General features: G+C 38.8%; 2 protein-coding genes and 1 non-coding gene across 7 annotated transcripts in view; 2 read left to right on the top strand and 1 right to left on the bottom strand.

Moving 5' to 3' along the window:
* LOC108261688 (NACHT, LRR and PYD domains-containing protein 3) overlaps nt 1-3,296 on the bottom strand; it is a 9,346-nt gene extending 6,050 nt beyond the window's left edge. For 4 of the 5 annotated variants that reach the window (XM_053678840.1, XM_053678842.1, XM_053678844.1 and 1 more), the window contains exons 1-6: nt 3,208-3,296; nt 2,927-3,085; nt 2,352-2,468; nt 1,887-1,941; nt 1,447-1,651; nt 1-1,162 (exon numbers count right to left, since the gene is read on the bottom strand). The exon at nt 1-1,162 is cut by the window's left edge and continues 609 nt beyond it. In XM_053678840.1, coding sequence (XP_053534815.1) covers nt 1-1,162; nt 1,447-1,651; nt 1,887-1,941; nt 2,352-2,468; nt 2,927-2,979 — 1,592 coding nt within the window. In that variant the 5' untranslated portion in view covers nt 2,980-3,085; nt 3,208-3,296. The remainder of the gene's footprint in view (nt 1,163-1,446; nt 1,652-1,886; nt 1,942-2,351; nt 2,469-2,926; nt 3,086-3,207) is intronic. The other variant, XM_053678841.1, reaches the window with a different exon arrangement.
* LOC108261599 (NACHT, LRR and PYD domains-containing protein 3) overlaps nt 1-22,074 on the top strand; it is a 619,868-nt gene that overhangs the window by 372,457 nt on the left and 225,337 nt on the right. The window lies entirely within an intron of this gene.
* On the top strand, nt 19,865-19,937 carry trnav-cac (transfer RNA valine (anticodon CAC)). Its single transcript has one exon. It is a non-coding gene; the product is annotated as a tRNA-Val (tRNA).

The following is a 22,074-nucleotide window of genomic DNA, read 5'->3' as shown; positions in this document are numbered from 1 at the left end:
TGAAGCCCAAACTCCTCTCTGAAGATTTGGGTACACACTCCTGAGTACACCGACACTTCTCCGACATCAATGCCACACTCTCTCAGGTCTTCCTCATAGAAGATCAGGTTTCCTTTCTCCAGCTGTTGGAAAGCCAGTTTTCCCAGTGCCAGGATACTCTTTCTGGTCTGCTGAGGATCAGGGTCACATTTCTGATGGTACTTTTGCTCCTTGTGTTTGATCTGAAAGATCAGGAAGTGTGTGAACATTTGAGTCAGAGTCTTGGGGATCTCTCCTCTCTCTGCTTCACCCAACATTCTCTCTAGAACAGTGGTTGAGATCCAGCAGAAGACTGGGATGTGGCACATGATGTAGAGGCTTCTTGAAGACTTCATGTGTGAGATGATTTTATTGGCCAGGCTCTGATCACTGATCCTCTTCCTGAAGTACTCCTCTTTCTGAGGATCACTGAACCCTCGTACCTCTGTTACCTGGGCTACACACTCAGGAGGGATCTGATTGGCTGCTCCTGGTCGAGAGGTTATCCAGAGGAGAGCAGAGGGAAGCAGATTCCCCTTGATGAGGTTCGTCAGCAGCACATCCACTGAGGCTGACTCTGTCACATCACACAGTCTCTCATTCTTCTGGAAATTTAGAGGAAGTCGACACTCATCCAGACCATCAAAGATCAACACCACTTTGTAGGAGTCACAGTCTATTACTTCTAGTTTTCTTATTTCAGGGAAAAAGTGATGAAGAAGATCCATCAGACTGAGATGTTTCTGCTTCATCAGATTCAGCTCTCTAAAGGGAAGTGGAAACATGAAGGTGACGTCCTGATTTGCTTTTCCTTCAGCCCAGTCCAGAATGACCTTCTGCACAGAGACTGTTTTTCCAATTCCAGCAACTCCTTTAGTCAGCACTCTTCTGATGGACTTGTCTTTAAAGAGATCATTACATTTGATGGGTGTCTCCTGTGCTGCTGGTCTCCTGGACGCTGTCTCAATCTGTCTCACCTCATGTTCATTATTGACGTCTCCACTCCAACCCTCTGTGATGTAGAGCTCTGTGTAGATCTCATTCAGAAGTGCTGAGCTTCCATGCTGTGAGATTCCTTCATTAATTCTTCTAAACTTCTCTCTCAGGCTGGATTTCAGCTTTGTCTGATACACAGAGGCGAGTTCTAATAAACAAAGTAATAACATGTTTTAATGTAAAATCACTGAACACAGGATTAAATGTCAAATTCAAATGCTGCTGTTCATTCCTGATTCATGTAGTAAATATTCCTGAAGGAACAGGACCATTGTACAGAGTCACCACAAGCTGGACCACGAACAGAACAGAAAAGCAGCAGATGTACATGATACTAAACTCGAACTTCAAACTAAAAGTGTTCCTATCTAAAACTATTTCCTCTCTCTGAAGTGAACCTGATGGAATAAAGCCATGACTCAGAGCTCTTACTGTTGTGCAGTGTGTTAGCGAGATCTGTGTGGTCCATGTTCTTCAGGACGTGCAGTGTGATCTTCAGCGCTCCGTCTCTGACACTGTGCAGATCCACCTCATCCTGCACCTCCCTCTCAGTGCATGCTGGGTAATCTGGACTCAGGAGCTTCCTGAACCTCTCCAGCTCATTCTTTATCAGAGTGACGACTTTGTGTTCCAGCTCCTGGTTAGAAACACACAGGAACACATCTAAATATTATAATGTTACACACTGAGAGATGCTTTTATTTTATGAAAAGAATAAAAGTCTCTTTCTATTACCACAGTTACAGCTGAAATTCTGTCTGATTACCCATAATGCTGCTGCACATCAATACTTCAGTAAATTGTCATGATCTTAAATAAAAAAACCTGCAACCTGCTCACACGGAAGTTACACACATTAAAAAGACACACACCTTGAATATGGAGTCCAACTGATTTCTGCTGAGGTTTGATTTCTTCTGTTGTGGTCTGTGAAGAAATAAAACACATGATGTGATATAGACTATATGTATTCATAGCTGCACAACACACACTAATACATACAGAGACAGATATTTAACACTATCCTCTTAACACAATACACTGATTTCAGGATTTCTCACTGACACTAACATGTTTATGAATAAAATAGTGATCTAGTCATTAATGTCCCAGGTGTAAATGTTGTTGTGTATAACCACAGACCCTCCAGCTCAGGGACTGCAGGCTGAACTGAACTCTTAAAGCAGTTTTCCTCACTGCCAGTCCGAGAGCTGCAGCACTGCACAGTTGAGTGTTTTACTGCTTCAACACCTGATAAAGATCATGAAGGGCTTCAGAATGAGACCAGTGAGTTTGATCAGGTGGAATGCTGCTGTAAAACACCTCACTGTACTGACCTCACATCAGGAGACCCGGCTCCGTCTCTGAAGTTAATTGGACGATGCATTGACGCGTCACTCTTCATGGACACACAGCTGGGTTCTGGTGAGTCTGATCTCTTTCCCTCCATCATTCTAGAATTAAACAGAAATATCAGCAATAATTAATACTCTGCTGTCTCAGCACTGTTACACAATGTGTTCATCATTAAACACCAATAATTCCATCTTTTTAATTCAGCTCCAGTCTGCACACTTATTCAAACAGGAGACACGCCTCATACCTCAGGAATTACACTGATGTCAGGAGTCCCAATCACAGATAACTGACTCAGCTGGGTCTTAAAGCCTGTAGAGTTCACTGACTCAAAGCTACGCTGCTCTTCTCCTCCACATTACACAGTCCTTTTTACTCTTCTCTCAGTGAACGATTTCTCTAAACTGTTCTTAGATCAGATCAGTGATATATTCACTGCTATTAAACACCTTAAACCAAAGTCTAGTTCCTCTGTTAACTAGTGAGTGTTTAGAGATACAGATCTGTTCCATGAGACGGTGTGTGTTTATTGCTGGTGAATGGAAAAGTAACTCACCTCTCGTCTCTCTTTAAGTCCTGTTCTCCAGACACACTCATGTTGGAGGTCATGTCTCCTTCTCCAGATTACAGCAGGACACACGTTTACTTCACTCCAACATCGGTGTGTTAAATCAAACCCTGTATCAGCACAGAGTTCACTTACAGGAAATAGTCTCTGTATCAAGTCATAAAACACCCTGTGAACATTCAAACTTCAGTACAAACCCACAAAACTCTTCTGCATCTGGTGTACATTCAGTGTGTTTATATATTATAGCTTTAGATGTAGATACTCACTGTGTTTTTACTCCTGAAATGGTGTATTTTCTCTCGACACAAAAGGGAGATGCTGAGTTTCACCTTCACAGGCACCTCCTACCTTTTTACTGTGCAGAGGGCAAAGGGCAGTAACTGTGGACAGGTAATAAATACACACCTACACACCCAGATTTTTATCAGATCACACTCTGATCCATGGGGCACGTCATGGTAAAGCTGATAAACAAAACCATTTAAAGAGCTCCTTTAGAAGTGTCCTTCTAAAACATTTCCACTTTTTTGGAAACCATTTCTGATGTTTTGTGTGTATATATATATATATATATATATATGTATATATATATATATATATATATATATATATATATATATATATATATATATATATATATATATATATATATATATATATATATATACATATATATACATACATACACACACACACATCTAAACTCCAAAGGTTTAAAAGTGAGCTCAATAAAGACAAGAGGCCTTTTGTGTGTTTTGTCTTTTTATACCTATATACACTGTACATTCATGCCAAAATAAATCAACATGTAAAATTATATTGTGCACATCACATACTGTACTTGTGATTAAGGGAAGTACGAGAGAGGGTGGGATTCATTATGCAAACACACAACACTACTGCAATCTGTACACACACACACACACAGACACACAGACACACACACAGACACACAGACACACACACACACACACACACAGGTTCTACAGCATGGCCAAAGCCATGTCCGTCAATATCTTATAGTTCTCCTGTTAAATCAAAGTCAGATATGTAACAAAAACCTGTTCAAATGCTGGCTGGGTTCATTTCCAGGAAGGTCACAACACCGAAAGTAGCTTTAAAATATTAAAAAGGTCTCAAAATGAAACTCTGAAATACAAAAGTTGAAGTCAATAAATAAATAAATAAATAAATAGATAGATAAATTGGCCCAACAAATAGATCAGAGCTCTTGCCACATGTGAGAGAAGTATGCACTGCACTGTTTACTCCAGACTAAGTTTTAGATATGAACTCTTGCTTATCTATCCAACACCCCACACATCCAATTTCATATTCATATATATATATATATATATATATATATATATATATATATATATATATATATATATATATATATATATACACACACACACACACATATACATATATACACATTTTTTTTTAAAAAACTCCACTTTAGCCATTTTAAAGCCTTCCTCTATGACTTGAAGGCAACACTTTATTTGAAGGTGACCTACATAACCACTTTATAATACGTGTATAAGAATGGGTAATGTGTTATGTAAGGAATAAAGCACAACAGGGTGTGCTGTTACAGGTTGATCCTTTTCCTCGAGTAGCATGGCCCAAAGCACTTTATTCCTCTTATACCATAGCATTTACCAAGAATGACTGTTTTTAACGAATAAAGCAAAATGCATCGTGTCATATTATTGACAAAATCCTGAAGACTTTCCCACAGCAGAAAACTTGACGAAACAGCTTTACCTACAGAATGTTTTACAATGATCTCAAAGGCTCTTTCCAAAAAAAATGTTAATAATTATAAATGTCTCCAAGCCTCCTCATATCAATCAGACATTTTCAATAGTTATATAACAGCTTTGTTTATTACCAGGCTTTCAATTACGTGAACTGTCCGGTATACAATTCCCTGTGAGTTAGTAATTACTATGCAAATGATGTAAAATGACCGATAAACATTACATTTCAGATATAAAATACCTTCATCTTCGGCTGTTACTGCATGTTTCTTAGGAGCCAGCGCTTACTGTTACACTGCGAGGCGGAGAAACTGTTTATTGAGAATAATATTCATAATGATTTAAATGATTTATTAAGCACAGGGTTTGATCGTGTTCTTTTCATCACTGTTTTATAAAAGCAGCATGCATTACAGCGGTTTTATCTGATCAGATGTTTTTATTTTTGTCTGATGTTACCCGTAATAAAATACATTGTAAAACACGCTCTCTCATGGCTCGTTGCTAGAACATACAGTTTTACAACAAGCACGTTACAGAACACCTTCTCTGTAATTATTACATGAGGTTCGCTTATAAAATAATCATATGTTAGGATGTTCACAATTATGTGATGCTTGAGCACATTATTGCTAACGATGCTTCATAGTGTCAGTGTTACAAGCCAGTAATTGTGTACAGGCTTCAAATTCCTTTCTGAACACTAAACTGAGGGCCACAGCAAGGTGCTGAATATGGGATAATTATTCATTCATTACTCTGTAAATGCTAATGCATGTGTTATGAACTCCCAATGTAGTACCTACTGTACGACACCCGCCTCACCCTGAGTTTACACTAGGAAGTGGACTATTCGTTTCCTGTGTAAGTTCACAATGCAGAGTCTTATTCAACAAGAGATTTGCAGTACTTTAATAAATTTCAGCGCTCATCTCATCTTCTGGGTTTCATTACAAAACTAACAGTGCCTTGGCTAAAATCTTGCTCATGTGAACTCAGAGTTTGAATAAATATAGGGTGAGAAACCTTTTTTTTTGGCACAATCCTAAATATTGGTTTGAAATAAAGTTCAGAACCTTATACAGCTGAGGCTAAAAGTTAAGTACAGTATACCTAGGCGAAAGATATTACATAAGAATTCCATTGGGTCAGAGGTTTAAATGCAGCAAGTTCACCGTCTGTTTAAACAATCTGGAAGGTTCCTCCTTCCTGATTGGACATTTGTAATGATAAGGAGTTAACTCGGAGAGCACCTGTAGCTGTATTTAAGCGCTGTGTACGGCAGGAAAAGGTCAACCTCAAGGTTTTTAATCTGAAGAGCTCCATCCTCACTGTGAAGCACGGGGTGGCAGCATCATGCTGTGGGGGTGTTTTACTGGAAAAGGGACTGACGCACTTCAGAAAACAGATGAAATACTGAAGAAACTGCATCAGTGCTGGATTTCCCAAGTTGTAACAAAATGGCTAGTGGGAGCAGCCATCACAAAGCCCTGACCCGAATTCCAGAGCTGATTAGTGGACTGAGCTGAAAAAGCGTGTCTGAATCAAGAAGCCCACAAACCTGTTCGCCAGTTCTGTCGGGAGGAATGGGAGAACATTCCAGAACAGTACTGTGAGAAGCTTGTGGAAGGATTCAACAAGAGTTTGATTCAAGGTTCAAGACACCAAATACACACTCACACACCCAAAAAAACTGTCTCTTAGCTCGTTTTGAAATTATGGAAATAAAGCAGATACTTTATGATTACATGAAATGTGTGGAGTTGTGGAAAAATGAGCCTTCGTACATGTAAACCTTTGGCCTCGACGGTTTGTTGGTTTTCTTTTACACGTTTCTAAAAAAAAAAAAACAACCCAAAAAACAAAACAAAATCCCTGTGACAGCTCATCCCTACCATGCCCTTACTTTCACTTCAGTCTGGATTTGTCCTTAACACGCTTAGCTCTCCCTCTGTGTACGATGAAGATTGCACTTGTCACAGCACGTTATGCCCGAGAAGGATAAAAAATCAAGAGATTTCTGCCAGAGATTCTCACGCCTGATGTCTCTCACCCTTCCTGCCTGATACCTCTAGTCAGAATATGTCACAGTTACAGATACTCCAGACACACTGTGTGTGTGTGTGTGTGTGTGTGTGTGTGTGTGTGTGTGTGTGTGTGTGTGTGTGAGAGATTACAGCTGTACATTGGTGTGAATGATTTACCTCATTCTTTCTTATTTACTTGACAGGATTCACAATATCTCCGTGTTAATATTGCTTATATGAAATGGTTCACTGCCACAAATACGGTCTGAAATTCGTTCTGCTCGATATAATAAACACCAAGTGTAGTCGAGCAGAGTGAGACAAGGGGGAGCTACAAGGCTAATGCAGATAAGAAATAATAAAGCGCAACCAGATCTTCATTGAGACATAACTGCTATCTAAGAATAATAACCTCAACTTCGCAATGGAGCTGAAACCAAGGTTTGAAGGTGAAATTTTACCAGAAAGCTTGATATAACAATATAATTAACTTATACTTAAAAATTCATTTATTTAACTGAAATACATCACACAGCTAAAAGTAATCTGACACTGGTAGATGATGTGTTTATGGAAAAAATTTTTAGCACCTTCAGCATAAACCTAAAGAACATAATATTGAACGTTAAAGATGTCTAGGCCGCTGGACTGTACGGGGGGGTGGGGGGGGGGCACACTGCATACATGTCATTTTTGGCTTAACTGTTCCTTTATTACCCATCTTTTGCTTCGTAACACGTTAATCAAGTTCACTTTACTTTTAAGAAAATTACACCGGTAGCTTGTTTCTCAACCACCTCAGAGAGAGAAGATAGTTTGTATATATTGTAACCGTAGTTTTGACAGGTATAGGTCAAAGGTCAAAAAGATACACATTCTAACTCTCTATATCTAGATCAAAGGTCATGATCATAAAAATATGAATAGTTATGTTAAATCTGGATCACATCCATTCATGACCATATATGGTGCTGCCATGTGTGTTTTTCCGCCCCACACATTGCGCACACCTGGTACATCTTTTCACATAGAATATGAAACTCTCTGTGGTAGGACATAAAAATATATATAGTTTTGTTAAATCTGGTTCACATCCAAATCGTGACCATACCTGGTACGACCATTTGTTCCCCCCACCCCACCCCACCCCACCCCACACAGACACAAGTTGCATACTCATGTTTTTCCTCTTCACATAGAATATGAAGCTCTCTGTGGTAGGTCATAAGAATATATATAGTTTTGTTAAATCTGGTTCACATCCAAATCGTGACCATACCTGGTACGACCATTTGTTCCCCCCACCCCACCCCAACCCCTCCCCAACCCCTCCCCACACAGACAAAAGTTGCATACTCATGATTTTCCTCTTCACATAGAATATGAAGCTCTCTGTGGTAGGTCATAAGAATATATATAGTTTTGTTAAATCTGGTTCACATCCAAATCGTGACCATACCTGGTACGACCATGTGTATCCCACATCCAAACAAAAATATGACGCACACAAACGCACTTTATTTTCACATTATTTAAAAGGAATTTAAGTGTTATGTACTAAATTACCATAATTATGAGCACAAGTTGTTAAGTTGACAATCATTTTTAAAATTACGTTTCTCCATTTAGATTGTCTGCAGTAGAATGCAGTCTTTTAATTCAGGAAAAATGACTGCCTTTAAGTTTTATAACAATAGTAAGTAAAATCCAGCGTGATTTACATTACAAATCTCATACGTAACATCTCTGCAGTATTTATAGACGTTAAAGCACTGAAGAGCAATATAGACAAAAAATAAACACTCTGTGTCTACTACTTTTATCTCTCATAGAACTATCCACAGTCCAAAGGCTGTGGAGCTAGAAGGCTACGTGTGCGAATGACAAAAGATTTTAAAAAATAAAATAAAAAATGTATCAATACATGAAATTAGATTACACAATGTAGTTGAGGTTTACATGAATAAGCAGAAATGTAATCATGCTTATCTTTCCTATAGCACACATGAAAAGCCCTCTCTAGATGAACAGATTTGTCAAATGAAACTTTTTCCTTCTTTTCCACTGCTACGGTAAACTAAAGAGTGGATATTCAAATGACACTGCTAAATATGACTAGCATTAGCTACGTGTACTAGTACAAAATAGTCCATCAAATGTATTAGCCGGTGTAGCCTATACACAAGTCCACTATCGGTCATATCGCAACTGAGAACATGCCCCAAATTCATTGCTTTAGTAGAATTTAATGGTAAGTGAAATGATAATCACATTGTAATGTCCTTAGTATTTGTTCAGTCTACAGGTCCTCTAACACTCTGTTAAATGAATAAATGTAAATGTACTACAACGTAAATTTTGTTTTAAATCAATTAACGCAGAAATTACACACAATATTAAGTTGATGTAATTATCAACATTATTATGTCAACACCACTCATCAAAATAATGTGTACAACTTTAAATATTTAATTAATTCAATAAATTTGAATTTTTATCTTGCAAACACACATTAAATTTAGATTGTGGGGGTTTGTTTTGTATAGCTCCGCTGTTAGAAAATACACGATGGCTGAATGTGAACATAAATGAGCAGAATGTAAGCTTGTGAAATAAATTCAACTTTATTGATTGCACTTTTTGAGAAAATGACATGACTTTGAATAAAACTTTACTGAAATAAATACTCTAAAACATTGATATACCCGAAGAAATGTAAAAAAAGAAAAAATAATAAAAAAAAACTTTTTACATACCTTCTAAATAGGTCCCTTTAGGAGGTAAACGTTTTAAAGACGGTGTTTTATAAGAAACGCGCGTATTACATGCCTTCTAAACCTAACCCTTTAGGATGTAAAATGCTGCTTAAAAGAATCGAGAGTTTTGTTTAAACTAGAAGACACAATTTCCGGGGAATGTCTTGTAGGCCTATACACAGTGTCCTACACATCTGAGGTGTGTGTGTGTATGTGGGTGTGGGGGGGTGTGCGTGCGTGTGTGTGGGTGTGTTAGAGAGAGAGAGAGAGAGAGAGAGAGAGAGAGTCGAGTGTTTCCTGGGGGTTTGCTGACTAGACTGCTTGCAGTGTGTTTATGTTAATGAATCAAGGTACGAGTCGTGTGTTTTAGGGTTTAACGATCCCTACCAATGTGTACATTTGTGGTTTAAGTGAATCTTTGTTTCTGAAATTACTTCTGTGGTAAATATCAGTTTGTGTAACTAATCTATCAGAAAATACTAGACCTGGTGACTGAATGTGGTAGATGTATTAGAATTTTGGACATGTTATGCATGTGTAGCTCCCTATGTGTATGATCTATGTGTAATCCTTCTGTCAAGAAATGAGCAGACTGAGGTTTGTGAAATAATTGAACTGTTTATTGGCTACGTTGTTGAGAAAAACACTGTGATGTGTAAAACATTTCTACAGTCCTTCAAGGGTTAGGAGGCAGAAAAACATTTAAAGACGGTGTTTTAAAAGAGTCGTGCATTTTGTTTAAACTATAAACAAGATTTCAGAAAATGGTCCGCCAACGAGGATACTTACACAGAACTGTCGCTAAATACATAAGCTTTCGTCTATGCTTTGACATCCCGTGTCCCAGCAGTACATTTATGACCTCTGATGACCATGTGGGTGTGCGGGGGTGGGTGTGAGAGAGAGAGAGAGACACACAGGTGTTCTTTCGGGGGTTTTGCTGACCAGAATTCTTACAAATGTGTTTGTTAACGAATTAAAGGGAGTCGTGTGTCTCAGTGTTAAAATAGTGGTTAAGACGTCGTAGTGGGTGTGGGGGGTGTGCGTGTGTGTGTGTGTGGGTGTGTTAGAGAGAGAGAGTCGAGTGTTTCCTGGGGGTTTGCTGACCAGACTGCTTACAGTGTGTTTATGTTAATGAATCAAGGGACGAGTCGTGTGTTTTAGGGTTTAACGATCCCTACCAATGTGTACATTTGTGGTTTAAGTGAATCTTTGTTTCTGAAATTACTTCTGTGGTAAATATCAGTTTGTGTAACTAATCTATCAGAAAATACTAGACCTGGTGACTGAATGTGGTAGATGTATTAGAATTTTGGACATGTTATGCATGTGTAGCTCCCTATGTGTATGATCTATGTGTAATCCTTCTGTCAAGAAATGAACAGACAGGTTTGTGAAATAATTGAACTGTTTATTGGCTATGTTGTTGAGAAAAACACTGTGATGTGTAAAACATTTCTACAGTCCTTCAAGGGTTAGGAGGCAGAAAAACATTTAAAGACGGTGTTTTAAAAGAGTCGTGCATTTTGTTTAAACTATAAACGAGATTTCAGAAAATGGTCCGCCAACGAGGATACTTACACAGAACTGTCGCTAAATACATAAGCTTTCGTCTATGCTTTGACATCCCATGTCCCAGCAGTACATTTATGACCTCTGATGACCATGTGGGTGTGCGGGGGTGGGTGTGAGAGAGAGACACACAGGTGTTCTTTCGGGGGTTTTGCTGACCAGAATTCTTACAAATGTGTTTGTTAACGAATTAAAGGGAGTCGTGTGTCTCAGTGTTAAAATAGTGGTTAAGACGTCGTAGTTAAAACACAGAAGAAACTCTGCAACGATCTGTTACAATGTCTGCTCCGAGAAATCCTAATACCCTTAGAAGATTGCTGTGTATTCACCAACAAGAGGACCTGTTGAAATGAGAGAGGACCTGACTTTTGCTCCAAAAATTTTTCTTTTTTTTAAACCAAGAGATTAGTTTGACAATTTATTAATGAAGGTAATGTAAAGACGTTGTTGTTTAACCCTGAGCAGGGCGTCAACAGCTCCAAAGATCCTATCTTAAGTCCGAGGGTTTAGTTAGGAGGTAGAAAAACATTTAAAGATGACGTTTTAAAAGAAACAAGTGTTTCATCCTTAATGGTAAAAAAGAAAAATGGCTGTACTCCAATATGAAATAAAACGGCGGAGACACACTGAGTACACTTCTGTTCCACAGTCTATAAGGATCCCCAAACTTCATGTAGTGTGGAAAAATATATACACCCTCCGTGACTACGTTACTTAAGGTTTAAACATTTTTATTTTGTGATGGCAGCAAGACAAAACGGTTGTGCATTTGGTATGTGGTGATTTTAGAATTAGGCCCCAAATGTCAAATATGTTTGTGTATGGTTTCGTCAGGCAAAGATCACGATGGTATGGAAAGAGTATACAAGAGTAATTGGGGTGATCTAATGCTTAGGACTTGTACAGTACTTCAGCTCGGGAACGTCCCACCATGGCGTTCAGAGAGGCCTTATCTAAGGTACAAGTATATATAATATAGATCAGATCACCAGTCTGTCTTTACCCACTCCTGATCTGGGGGTGGGTGGGATGGGGATATCAGTTCGGGCATATTTCCAACAGAACAGAATATTAGACATTTAGTGTAAAGTAGTGAAAAAAAAAAATCTCTGAAACATTTCAGTGAAAATAGTGGTCCATATTTAATGCATTATATTAGAAATGATAGTACAGCCTTTGTTGATCAGTTACCAACTCATACTTTATAATAATTTGTTTAGGAGCATCTGAATCTGGCAAATAACTTTTATTGCATTTAGGCATACAATAAAAGTTAATAAAAAATGAGGAAGAAATGACTTGTGCACTACTGCTGCGGATATTAAGTCAAACCATTTTGTTCAAACTTCAGCATGACCCATAGAGAAGCAGAAACCTATGGCACCTTATGAATACCATGTGAAGGATTACGTTGACTCGTCCCTTACAGTTACAAAGACATGTCCTTGTGCAGGATCACCTTCGCACCAGCATCGGACCCCCTCTTATCCCATTTCAACGTATAAGAAAAGGCAAAAAGTAATATAAGATGTATTAGAATATATTTATAAAATATAACACATTATGAGGAAGAAACATAAAATATTATTTAACAAGGTCTGCCGTTCAGCCCTCTTAACTGTAAGAGCATCATCAGTATTGTACGGCAGTTGGGGAACAGTAGTTAGCTTTCAGATGTCAGATATAAAACAACTTTTTGAGTCACAGTGCCAAACTACCGGTATTATATTCGGATCCTTCTTTTTCAGCATGAAGGACCGGCATTTATTTAATAGACAGATGGTACAGCCATATATTCGGTCAGAGGATTTAGGAATTTCTTTGAGAGGTTCATTGTTTTCGTTCTTTTATCATAGCTTCAGTTTGTATACTTACTTTGGTTAGTGACTTAAACTGTTTTATTAGGTACTGACAGATTTCATTAACAGGGAACGATGATAGGTGAAGATTAAGTTGGTATGCGTGTACAAAATAAAACTGTCTATATGTATATTTGTCTGCTATGTATCTGTTTAAACACTGCTGTAATGGCGATATAAAGAGAGAGAGATACCCATTTACTAATTCATAGAACCCCTTTCCACCTTTTCAAGTTCGTTATACATTTTTCATTTCAAGCATCGTGTTCAGACATTGCAAATCATCAGTCTGAAGGTTAAGGGTTACTTAGATTTTTGCTTCTTCAGCATCAAAAAAAAAAAAAAAAGTCTAAACATTAATCTTATTATTAAACTCAGAAACAATATAACTGTCTGTTTGTGATCATAATAAAAGGCAACGTGAAAGGTTCCTTAATTCCCAATGAGATTTCTCTATGTTCTCTATGACCTTTCTACAGTATATGCCATGAAGTCCTAGTGTCCAGCCATCGTTACAGCACGGGAGAGGAAATCTCGTTCATCAGATGTGCGATGTACGTCTAGACAATCTGATAACAAACTACACACACAACATTTATGTTGAGAGAATTCAGATTGATCTTTGTTCCCAAATAACATTGGATCAGATCCATAGTTTACAGCATCTGTCCCACACGTATTTAATCTGTATTACGAGTACTGAACAAGTTAGAGGAGGAGAAAATGTAGATTTACTGTTCATTGGAACTTTATTGTTTATTTAGGTCCTCTCTCATTTCAACAGGTCCTCTTGTTGGTGAATACACAGCAATCTTCTAAGGGTATTAGGATTTCTCGGAGCAGACATTGTAACAGATAGTTGCAGAGTTTCTTCTGTGTTTTAACTACGACGTCTTAACCATTATTTTAACACTGAGACACACGACTCCCTTTAATTCGTTAACAAACACATTTGTAAGAATTCTGGTCAGCAAAACCCCCCGAAAGAACACCTGTGTGTCTCTCTCTCTCTCTCACACCCACCCCCGCACACCCACATGGTCACCAGAGGTCATAAATGTACTGCTGGGACATGGGATGTCAAAGCATAGACGAAAGCTTATGTATTTAGCGATAGTTCTGTGTAAGTATCCTCGTTGGCGTACCATTTTCTGAAATCTCGTTTATAGTTTAAACAAAATGCACGACTCTTTTAAAACACCGTCTTTAAAAAAGGTTTTTTTCACCCTTAAAATAACCTGGTTAGCAGGTAGGATATGTAATACATATTTTCATTTTCTTCAGACATATTGTCACTTCAGTCTACACAACGAATAACACCTATGGTTTTGACCTTTCTTTCAGTAAAAGAGAACAACAACATCATACAGCCTTGAAGGACTGTAGAAATGTTTTACACATCACAGTGTTTTTCTCAACAACGTAGCCAATAAATAGTTCAATTATTTCACAAACCTCAGTCTGTTCATTTCTTGACAGAAGGATTACACATAGATCATACACATAGGGAGCTACACATGCATAACATGTCCAAAATTCTAATACATCTACCACATTCAGTCACCAGGTCTAGTATTTTCTGATAGATTAGTTACACAAACTGATAATTACCACAGAAGTAATTTCAGAAACAAAGATTCACTTAAACCACAAATGTACACATTGGTAGGGATCGTTAAACCCTAAAACACACGACTCGTACCTTGATTCATTAACATAAACACACTGTAAGCAGTCTGGTCAGCAAACCCCCAGGAAACACTCGACTCTCTCTCTCTCTCTCTCTCTCTCTCTCTCTCTCTCTAACACACGCACACCCCCCACACCCACTACGACGTCTTAACCACTATTTTAACACTGAGACACACGACTCCCTTTAATTCGTTAACAAACACATTTGTAAGAATTCTGGTCAGCAAAACCCCCGAAAGAACACCTGTGTCTCTCTCTCTCACACCCACCCCCGCACACCCACATGGTCACCAGAGGTCATAAATGTACTGCTGGGACATGGGATGTCAAAGCATAGACGAAAGCTTATGTATTTAGCGAAAGTTCTGTGTAAGTATCCTCGTTGGCGGACCATTTTCTGAAATCTCGTTTATAGTTTAAACAAAATGCACGACTCTTTTAAAACACCGTCTTTAAAAAAGGTTTTTTCACCCTTAAAATAACCTGGTTAGCAGGTAGGATATGTAATACATATTTTCATTTTCTTCAGACATATTGTCACTTCAGTCTCCACAACGAATAACACCGATGGTTTTGACCTTTCTTTCAGTAAAAGAGAACAACGACATCATACAGCCTTGAAGGACTGTAGAAATGTTTTACACATCACGGTGTTTTTCTCAACAACATAGCCAATAAACAGTTCAATTATTTCACAAACCTGTCTGTTCATTTCTTGACAGAAGGATTACACATAGATCATACACATAGGGAGCTACACATGCATAACATGTCCAAAATTCTAATACATCTACCACATTCAGTCACCAGGTCTAGTATTTTCTGATAGATTAGTTACACAAACTGATATTTACCACAGAAGTAATTTCAGAAACAAAGATTCACTTAAACCACAAATGTACACATTGGTAGGGATCGTTAAACCCTAAAACACACGACTCGTACCTTAATTCATTAACATAAACACACTGTAAGCAGTCTGGTCAGCAAACCCCCAGGAAACACATGACTCTCTCTCTCTCTCTCTCTCTCTCTCTCTCTCTCTCTCTAACACACCCACACACACGCACGCACACCCCCACACCCACATACACACACACACCTCAGATGTGTAGGACACTGTGTATAGGCCTACAAGACATTCCCCGGAAATTGTGTCTTCTAGTTTAAACAAAACTCTCGATTCTTTTAAGCAGCATTTTACATCCTAAAGGGTTAGGTTTAGAAGGCATGTAATACGCGCGTTTCTTATAAAACACCGTCTTTAAAACGTTTACCTCCTAAAGGGACCTATTTAGAAGGTATGTAAAAAGTTTTTTTTTATTATTTTTTCTTTTTTACATTTCTTCGGGTATATCAACGTTTTAGAGTATTTATTTCAGTAAAGTTTTATTCAAAGTCATGTCATTTTCTCAAAAAGTGCAATCAATAAAGTTGAATTTATTTCACAAGCTTACATTCTGCTCATTTATGTTCACATTCAACCATCGTGTATTTTCTAACAGCGGAGCTATACAAAACAAACCCCCACAATCTAAATTTAATGTGTGGTTGCAAGATAAAAATTCTAATTTATTGAATTAATTAAATATTTAAAGTTGTACACATTATTTTGATGAGTGGTGTTGACATAATAATGTTGATAATTACATCAACTTAATATTGTGTGTAATTTCTGCGTTAATTGATTTAAAACAAAATTTACGTTGTAGTACATTTACATTTATTCATTTAACTGAGTGTTAGAGGACCTGTAGACTGAACAAATACTAAGGACATTACAATGTGATTATCATTTCACTTACCATTAAATTCTACTAAAGCAATGAATTTGGGGCATGTTCTCAGTTGCGATATGACCGATAGTGGACTCGTGTATAGGCTACACCGGATAATACATTTGATGGACTATTTTGCACTAGTACACGTAGCTAATGCTAGTCATATTTAGCAGTGTCATTTGAATATCCACTCTTTAGTTTACCGTAGCAGTGGAAAAGAAGGAAAAAGTTTCATTTGACAAATCTGTTCATCTAGAGAGGGCTTTTCAATTGTGCTATAGGAAAGATAAGCATGATTACATTTCTGCTTATTCATGTAAACCTCAACTACATTGTGTAATGTAATTTCATGTATTGATACATTTTTTATTTTATTTTTTAAAATCTTTTGTCATTCGCACACGTAGCCTTCTAGCTCCACAGCCTTTGGACTGTGGATAGTTCTATGAGAGATAAAAGTAGTAGACACAGAGTGTTTATTTTTTGTCTATATTGCTCATTTCATTCAGTGCTTTAACGTCTATAAATCCTGCAGAGATGTTACGTATGAGATTTGTAATGTAAATCACGCTGGATTTTACTTACTATTGTTATAAAACTTAAAGGCAGTCATTTTTCCTGGTTTAAAAGACTGCATTCTACTGCAGACAATCTAAATGGAGAAACGTAATTTTAAAAATGATTGTCAACTTAACAACTTGTGCTCATAATTATGGTAATTTAGTACATAACACTTAAATTCCTTTTAAATAATGTGAAAATAAAGTGCGTTTGTGTGCGTCATATTTTTGTTTGGATGTGGGATACACATGGCCGTACCAGGTATGGTCACGATTTGGATGTGAACCAGATTTAACAAAACTATATATATTCTTATGACCTACCACAGAGAGCTTCATATTCTATGTGAAGAGGAAAATCATGAGTATGCAACTTGTGTCTGTGTGGGGTGGGGTGCAGTGGGGTGGGGTGGGGTGGGGGGAACACATGGTCGTACCAGGTATGGTCACGATTTGGATGTGAACCAGATTTAACAAAACTATATATATTCTTATGACCTACCACAGAGAGCTTCATATTCTATGTGAAGAGGAAAAACATGAGTATGCAACTTGTGTCTGTGTGGGGTGGGGTGGGGGGAACAAATGGTCGTACCAGGTATGGTCACGATTTGGATGTGAACCAGATTTAACAAAACTATATATATTTTTATGTCCTACCACAGAGAGTTTCATATTCTATGTGAAAAGATGTACCAGGTGTGCGCAACGTGTGGGGCGGAAAAACACACATGGCAGCACCATGTATGGTCACGAATGGATGTGATCCAGATTTAACATAACTATTCATATTTTTATGATCATGACCTTTGATCTAGATATAGAGAGTTAGAATGTGTATCTTTTTGACCTTTGACCTATACCTGTCAAAACTATGGTTACAATCTATACCAACTATTTCTCTCTCACAGCTCTTCCCCATTATAAAGGCAGCATACCCATCAGCCCTGGTATTCCAGATCTTCCTCCAGGTGTCTTGTGCTCGTGCCCCAAATCCAACAACATTGTCATCATCTGACAAAACTGGCGCTGGGTCTGGTCTCTCTGAAAGATATCGCCGGAGATCCTCAATTTCCTTAAAGCATCTTGAATATTCAAGAAAGGAAAGGAGGCTCTCCTTGCAATGACCATCTGGGTTGAACTGCCCAGCCTGTTCTTCCTCATCAACCTTACTGGACAAGTACAAAATGTAGCCAATATCATTCTCCACTATCCACCGGAAGGACCTCCCTTTGTACTTCCCAAACTGAAGAATGTATTCTCCTAACACTTCTTGCTTGTCTGAAACATCCCCTCCCCTCTGTAAAACAATAGAATGGGCATTGTTCCTGACCACATCTTCACTTTGAGGTGTTGACTTGTCTTGCAAAGAAGCATTGTCTTTAATGCTTCTTGCCTCTTCAGATGAGCCCCGAAGTAAATCACCTGAGGGGCCTCTCCTGAACGACACGTTGATTCTCCCAGGGAATTTTTTTTTCTTCATGCTGATAGCCTGAATAGTACCCATAGACACGAACAATTGACATAAATAAATATATAAAAGCATTTACATATGCTAATGTTTTGTAAAGTAAAATTATGGTAACTGATTCTTTTAAAATGACTTGACAGGTTTCATGTTAGATTAAAAGATCAATGACCCAACATTTAATTATACAACTATTGAAAAGATACACATCTACTCTAATTTATTCTAACCTAATCTAACGTAACTGTGTGATATGCTCACTTGTTACCAAAAGACTTTATTTTACTGTGTGTTTGACTACTGAACAAACAACAGACACTGAACAGTAGACAATAGAAATTTCACTCGGCATACAATCGTATAATGATATTCCTGAATTGACCGTACATATATAGTTTAAACCATTCAAATGATATTCATAATATACCGATGTTTCTTTTGAGTAAATAAGTAATTTTGTCATTTGTAAGTCGCTTTGGATAAAAGCGTCTGCTAAATGAATAAATGTAAATGTAAGTGTACAGTTCACTTTACCTGCCCCCTAATTGTGCTTTTTTTCTCAGGTAAAATGATGAATGTTAATTCGACGTCTGGAAGAAAAAAAAGACCTAAACAAAAAGAGATGAAAGCTGAAAAAATAAAGCCGATAAAGAATAGTTTATTCGCGAGATAAAAATATAGTCATCTGTAGTGATAAAAACCAAGCCTCGGAACAGCGCCATGGATTCAACATGTGGCCAAAAGTATATTGCGAATGAGAGAATGAACGGGGGAAAGTTAAGCATAACTATTTTCGGCTCCCGCGTGAAAGCTCCCTGGTTCGAGACCGGGCAGAAACAAGGCGGAAGTTTTGAAGATTAGAACGAAAAGCTGAAGATTGGACAACGCTGCTTAAGACCAATCAGTATATAGACATATTTGCTTATTAAATATAAAACATTGACTATATAGATGGCTGATCACGGAAAATGTACACCTCTCATCACAGTTTGCAGGCTAGGTTGTCGCTAACAAGAGACAGACACGGAGAGGCCGCATGTTCTCAGGGTTTCGCCCCTGTTCACGGGTCAAACGTGCCCTGTTGCATAATGATGTGTTTACAAACAGCAAAGAGAGCACTAAGAACTCAAGTGGGAAGCAGAAAGAGTCGTACGAGGCCTGCAGAGAAGCCTACGGCACATTCTGTAGACCAACTTATTTTCAGGTAGGTGATTCCTTCCTTTTGTGCCAACTACCATAAAGTACTTCAAGAAGCTCCAAGTTACAACCTGTGGACTGGCCAGGAATCGCACATGGGTCAACTGCTTGGACTGGAGCTATGCTCACCACTATACCACCAATGCCACGCTGCGCCATTCAGTTCTGGTGAACAAAAGTGTACGTATGTGCTGTTCTCATCAGAAGACCATAGGCAACAGCCAAAGGACCGCCCCATCATGGTTTCTGTAGTGTAGTGGTTATCACGTTTGCCTCACACGCAAAAGGTCCCTGGTTTGAGACCGGGCAGAAACAAGCTAAGAATTTTGAACTTTGCTTTAATGACTGAGCGGTTGTCATCACTGTAGGATCAGGTCCTCTAGGAACAGCCTGAAAGCGAGACCTCGGACAGGGCAGATTTCCTTCTTTTGTGCTTTTGTAGCAAAGCAGTTAACATTTGCTTACCAAATGAAAGGGAGTCTCTGGTTTTCCCCAGAAAGTGGAAGCCTGGCTCTTTCATTGCTCAACAAGACTCTGTGCGTGACTGGAAAATTTTCCATAAAGTACTGGTCGCCGAGTTCACCTATCAGCAAGAGGTCTGCGCCCGAAAAAGGCTGGGAGCGGTTTCCCTTCCATTGAGCTTTTGTAGCAAGGCAGATAACAGCTGCTTGCAAAATCACAGGCAGTCTCTGCTTTTCCACTGAATGTGGAAGCCTGGCTCTTTCCTTCATCAAGAAGACAAGAGTAATAATGCGCTTGACTCGAGGTTGCAACTTGTAATTCCCCACCTCCAAGCGGGAAAACGCAAAGCAAACACACCCTCAACATGAAATTGCCATTCCTCAACCGTGGGAAGTCTTCTGATCTACTGGTTCCTTCCCTGTTCATCGAGTGACGTCGAGTCGGCATGACGGATTCAGAACTCACAAAGTGGCACTTACCTCAGTGGTTATTTGCTTTAGATCAGGGTCGTCCAGTCTTATCCAGAATGGGCCAGTGTATTTGCACGTTGTCATTCTAATCAAGCAGAAGCCACACTTTAGTCTATTGAAAGCCAAGATCAGCTGAGCCAACAATTGGAATCAGGTGTGGCTCCTGCTAGATTAGAACGAAAAGCTGAAGATTGGACAACGCTGATTAAGACCAATCAGCATATAGACATATTTGCTTATTAAATATAAAACATTGACTATATAGATGGCTGATCGCGGAAAATGTACACCTCTCATCACAGTTTGCAGGCTAGGTTGTCGCTAACAAGAGACAGACACGGAGAGGCCGCATGTTCTCAGGGTTTCGCTGTTCACGGGTCAAACGTGCCCTGTTGCATAATGATGTGTTTACAAACAGCAAAGAGAGCACTAAGAACTCAAGTGGGAAGCAGAAAGAGTCGTAGGAGGCCTGCAGAGAAGCCTACGGCACATTCTGTTGACCAACTTATTTTCAGGTAGGTGATTCCTTCCTTTTGTGCCAACTACCATAAAGTACCTCGAGAAGCTCCAAGTTACATCCAGTGGACTGGCCGTGAATCGAACGCGGGTCAACTGCTTGGACTGGAGCTATGCTCACCACTATACCACCAATGCCACGCTGTGCCATTCAGCTCTGGTGAACAAAAGTGTACGTATGTATTTTCCGAAAAGTACTGGTCGCCGAGTTCACCTATCAGCAAGAGGTCTGCGCCCGAAAAAGGCTGGGAGCGGTTTCCCTTCCATTGAGCTTTTGTAGCAAGGCAGATAACAGCTGCTTGCAAAATCACAGGCAGTCTCTGCTTTTCCACTGAATGTGGAAGCCTGGCTCTTTCCTTCATCAAGAAGACAAGAGTAATGATGCGCTTGACTCGAGGTTGCAACTTGTAATTCCCCACCTCCAAGCGGGAAAACGCAAAGCAAACGCACCCTCAACCTGAAATTGCCATTCCTCAACCGTGGGAAGTCTTCTCATCTACCGGTTCCTTCCCTGTTCATCGAGTGACGTCGAGTCGGCATGACGGATTCAGAACTCACAAAGTGGCACTTACCTCAGTGGTTATTTGCTTTAGATCAGGGTCGTCCAGTCTTATCCAGAATGGGCCAGTGTATTTGCACGTTGTCATTCTAACCAAGCAGAAGCCACACTTTAGTCTATTGAAAGCCAAGATCAGCGGAGCCAACAATTGGAATCAGGTGTGGCTCCTGCTAGATTAGAACGAAAAGCTGAAGATTGGACAACGCTGATTAAGACCAATCAGCATATAGACATATTTGCTTATTAAATATAAAACATTGACTATATAGATGGCTGATTGTGGAAAATGTACACCTCTCATCACAGTTTGCATGCTAGGTTGTCGCTAACAAAAGACAGACATGGAGAGACCGCATCTTCTTACATTTTCGCCCCTGTTCAGGTCAAATGTGCCCTGATGGATAATGATGTGTTAACAAACAGCAAAGAACCACTAACAATACAA

This window comes from Ictalurus punctatus, unplaced genomic scaffold, assembly GCF_001660625.3.
Source record: "Ictalurus punctatus breed USDA103 unplaced genomic scaffold, Coco_2.0 Super-Scaffold_100056, whole genome shotgun sequence".
Classification (NCBI taxonomy): domain Eukaryota; kingdom Metazoa; phylum Chordata; class Actinopteri; order Siluriformes; family Ictaluridae; genus Ictalurus; species Ictalurus punctatus.
Note: the sequence above shows the minus strand (reverse complement) of the source record. Positions and strands in the feature narration are given on the sequence as shown.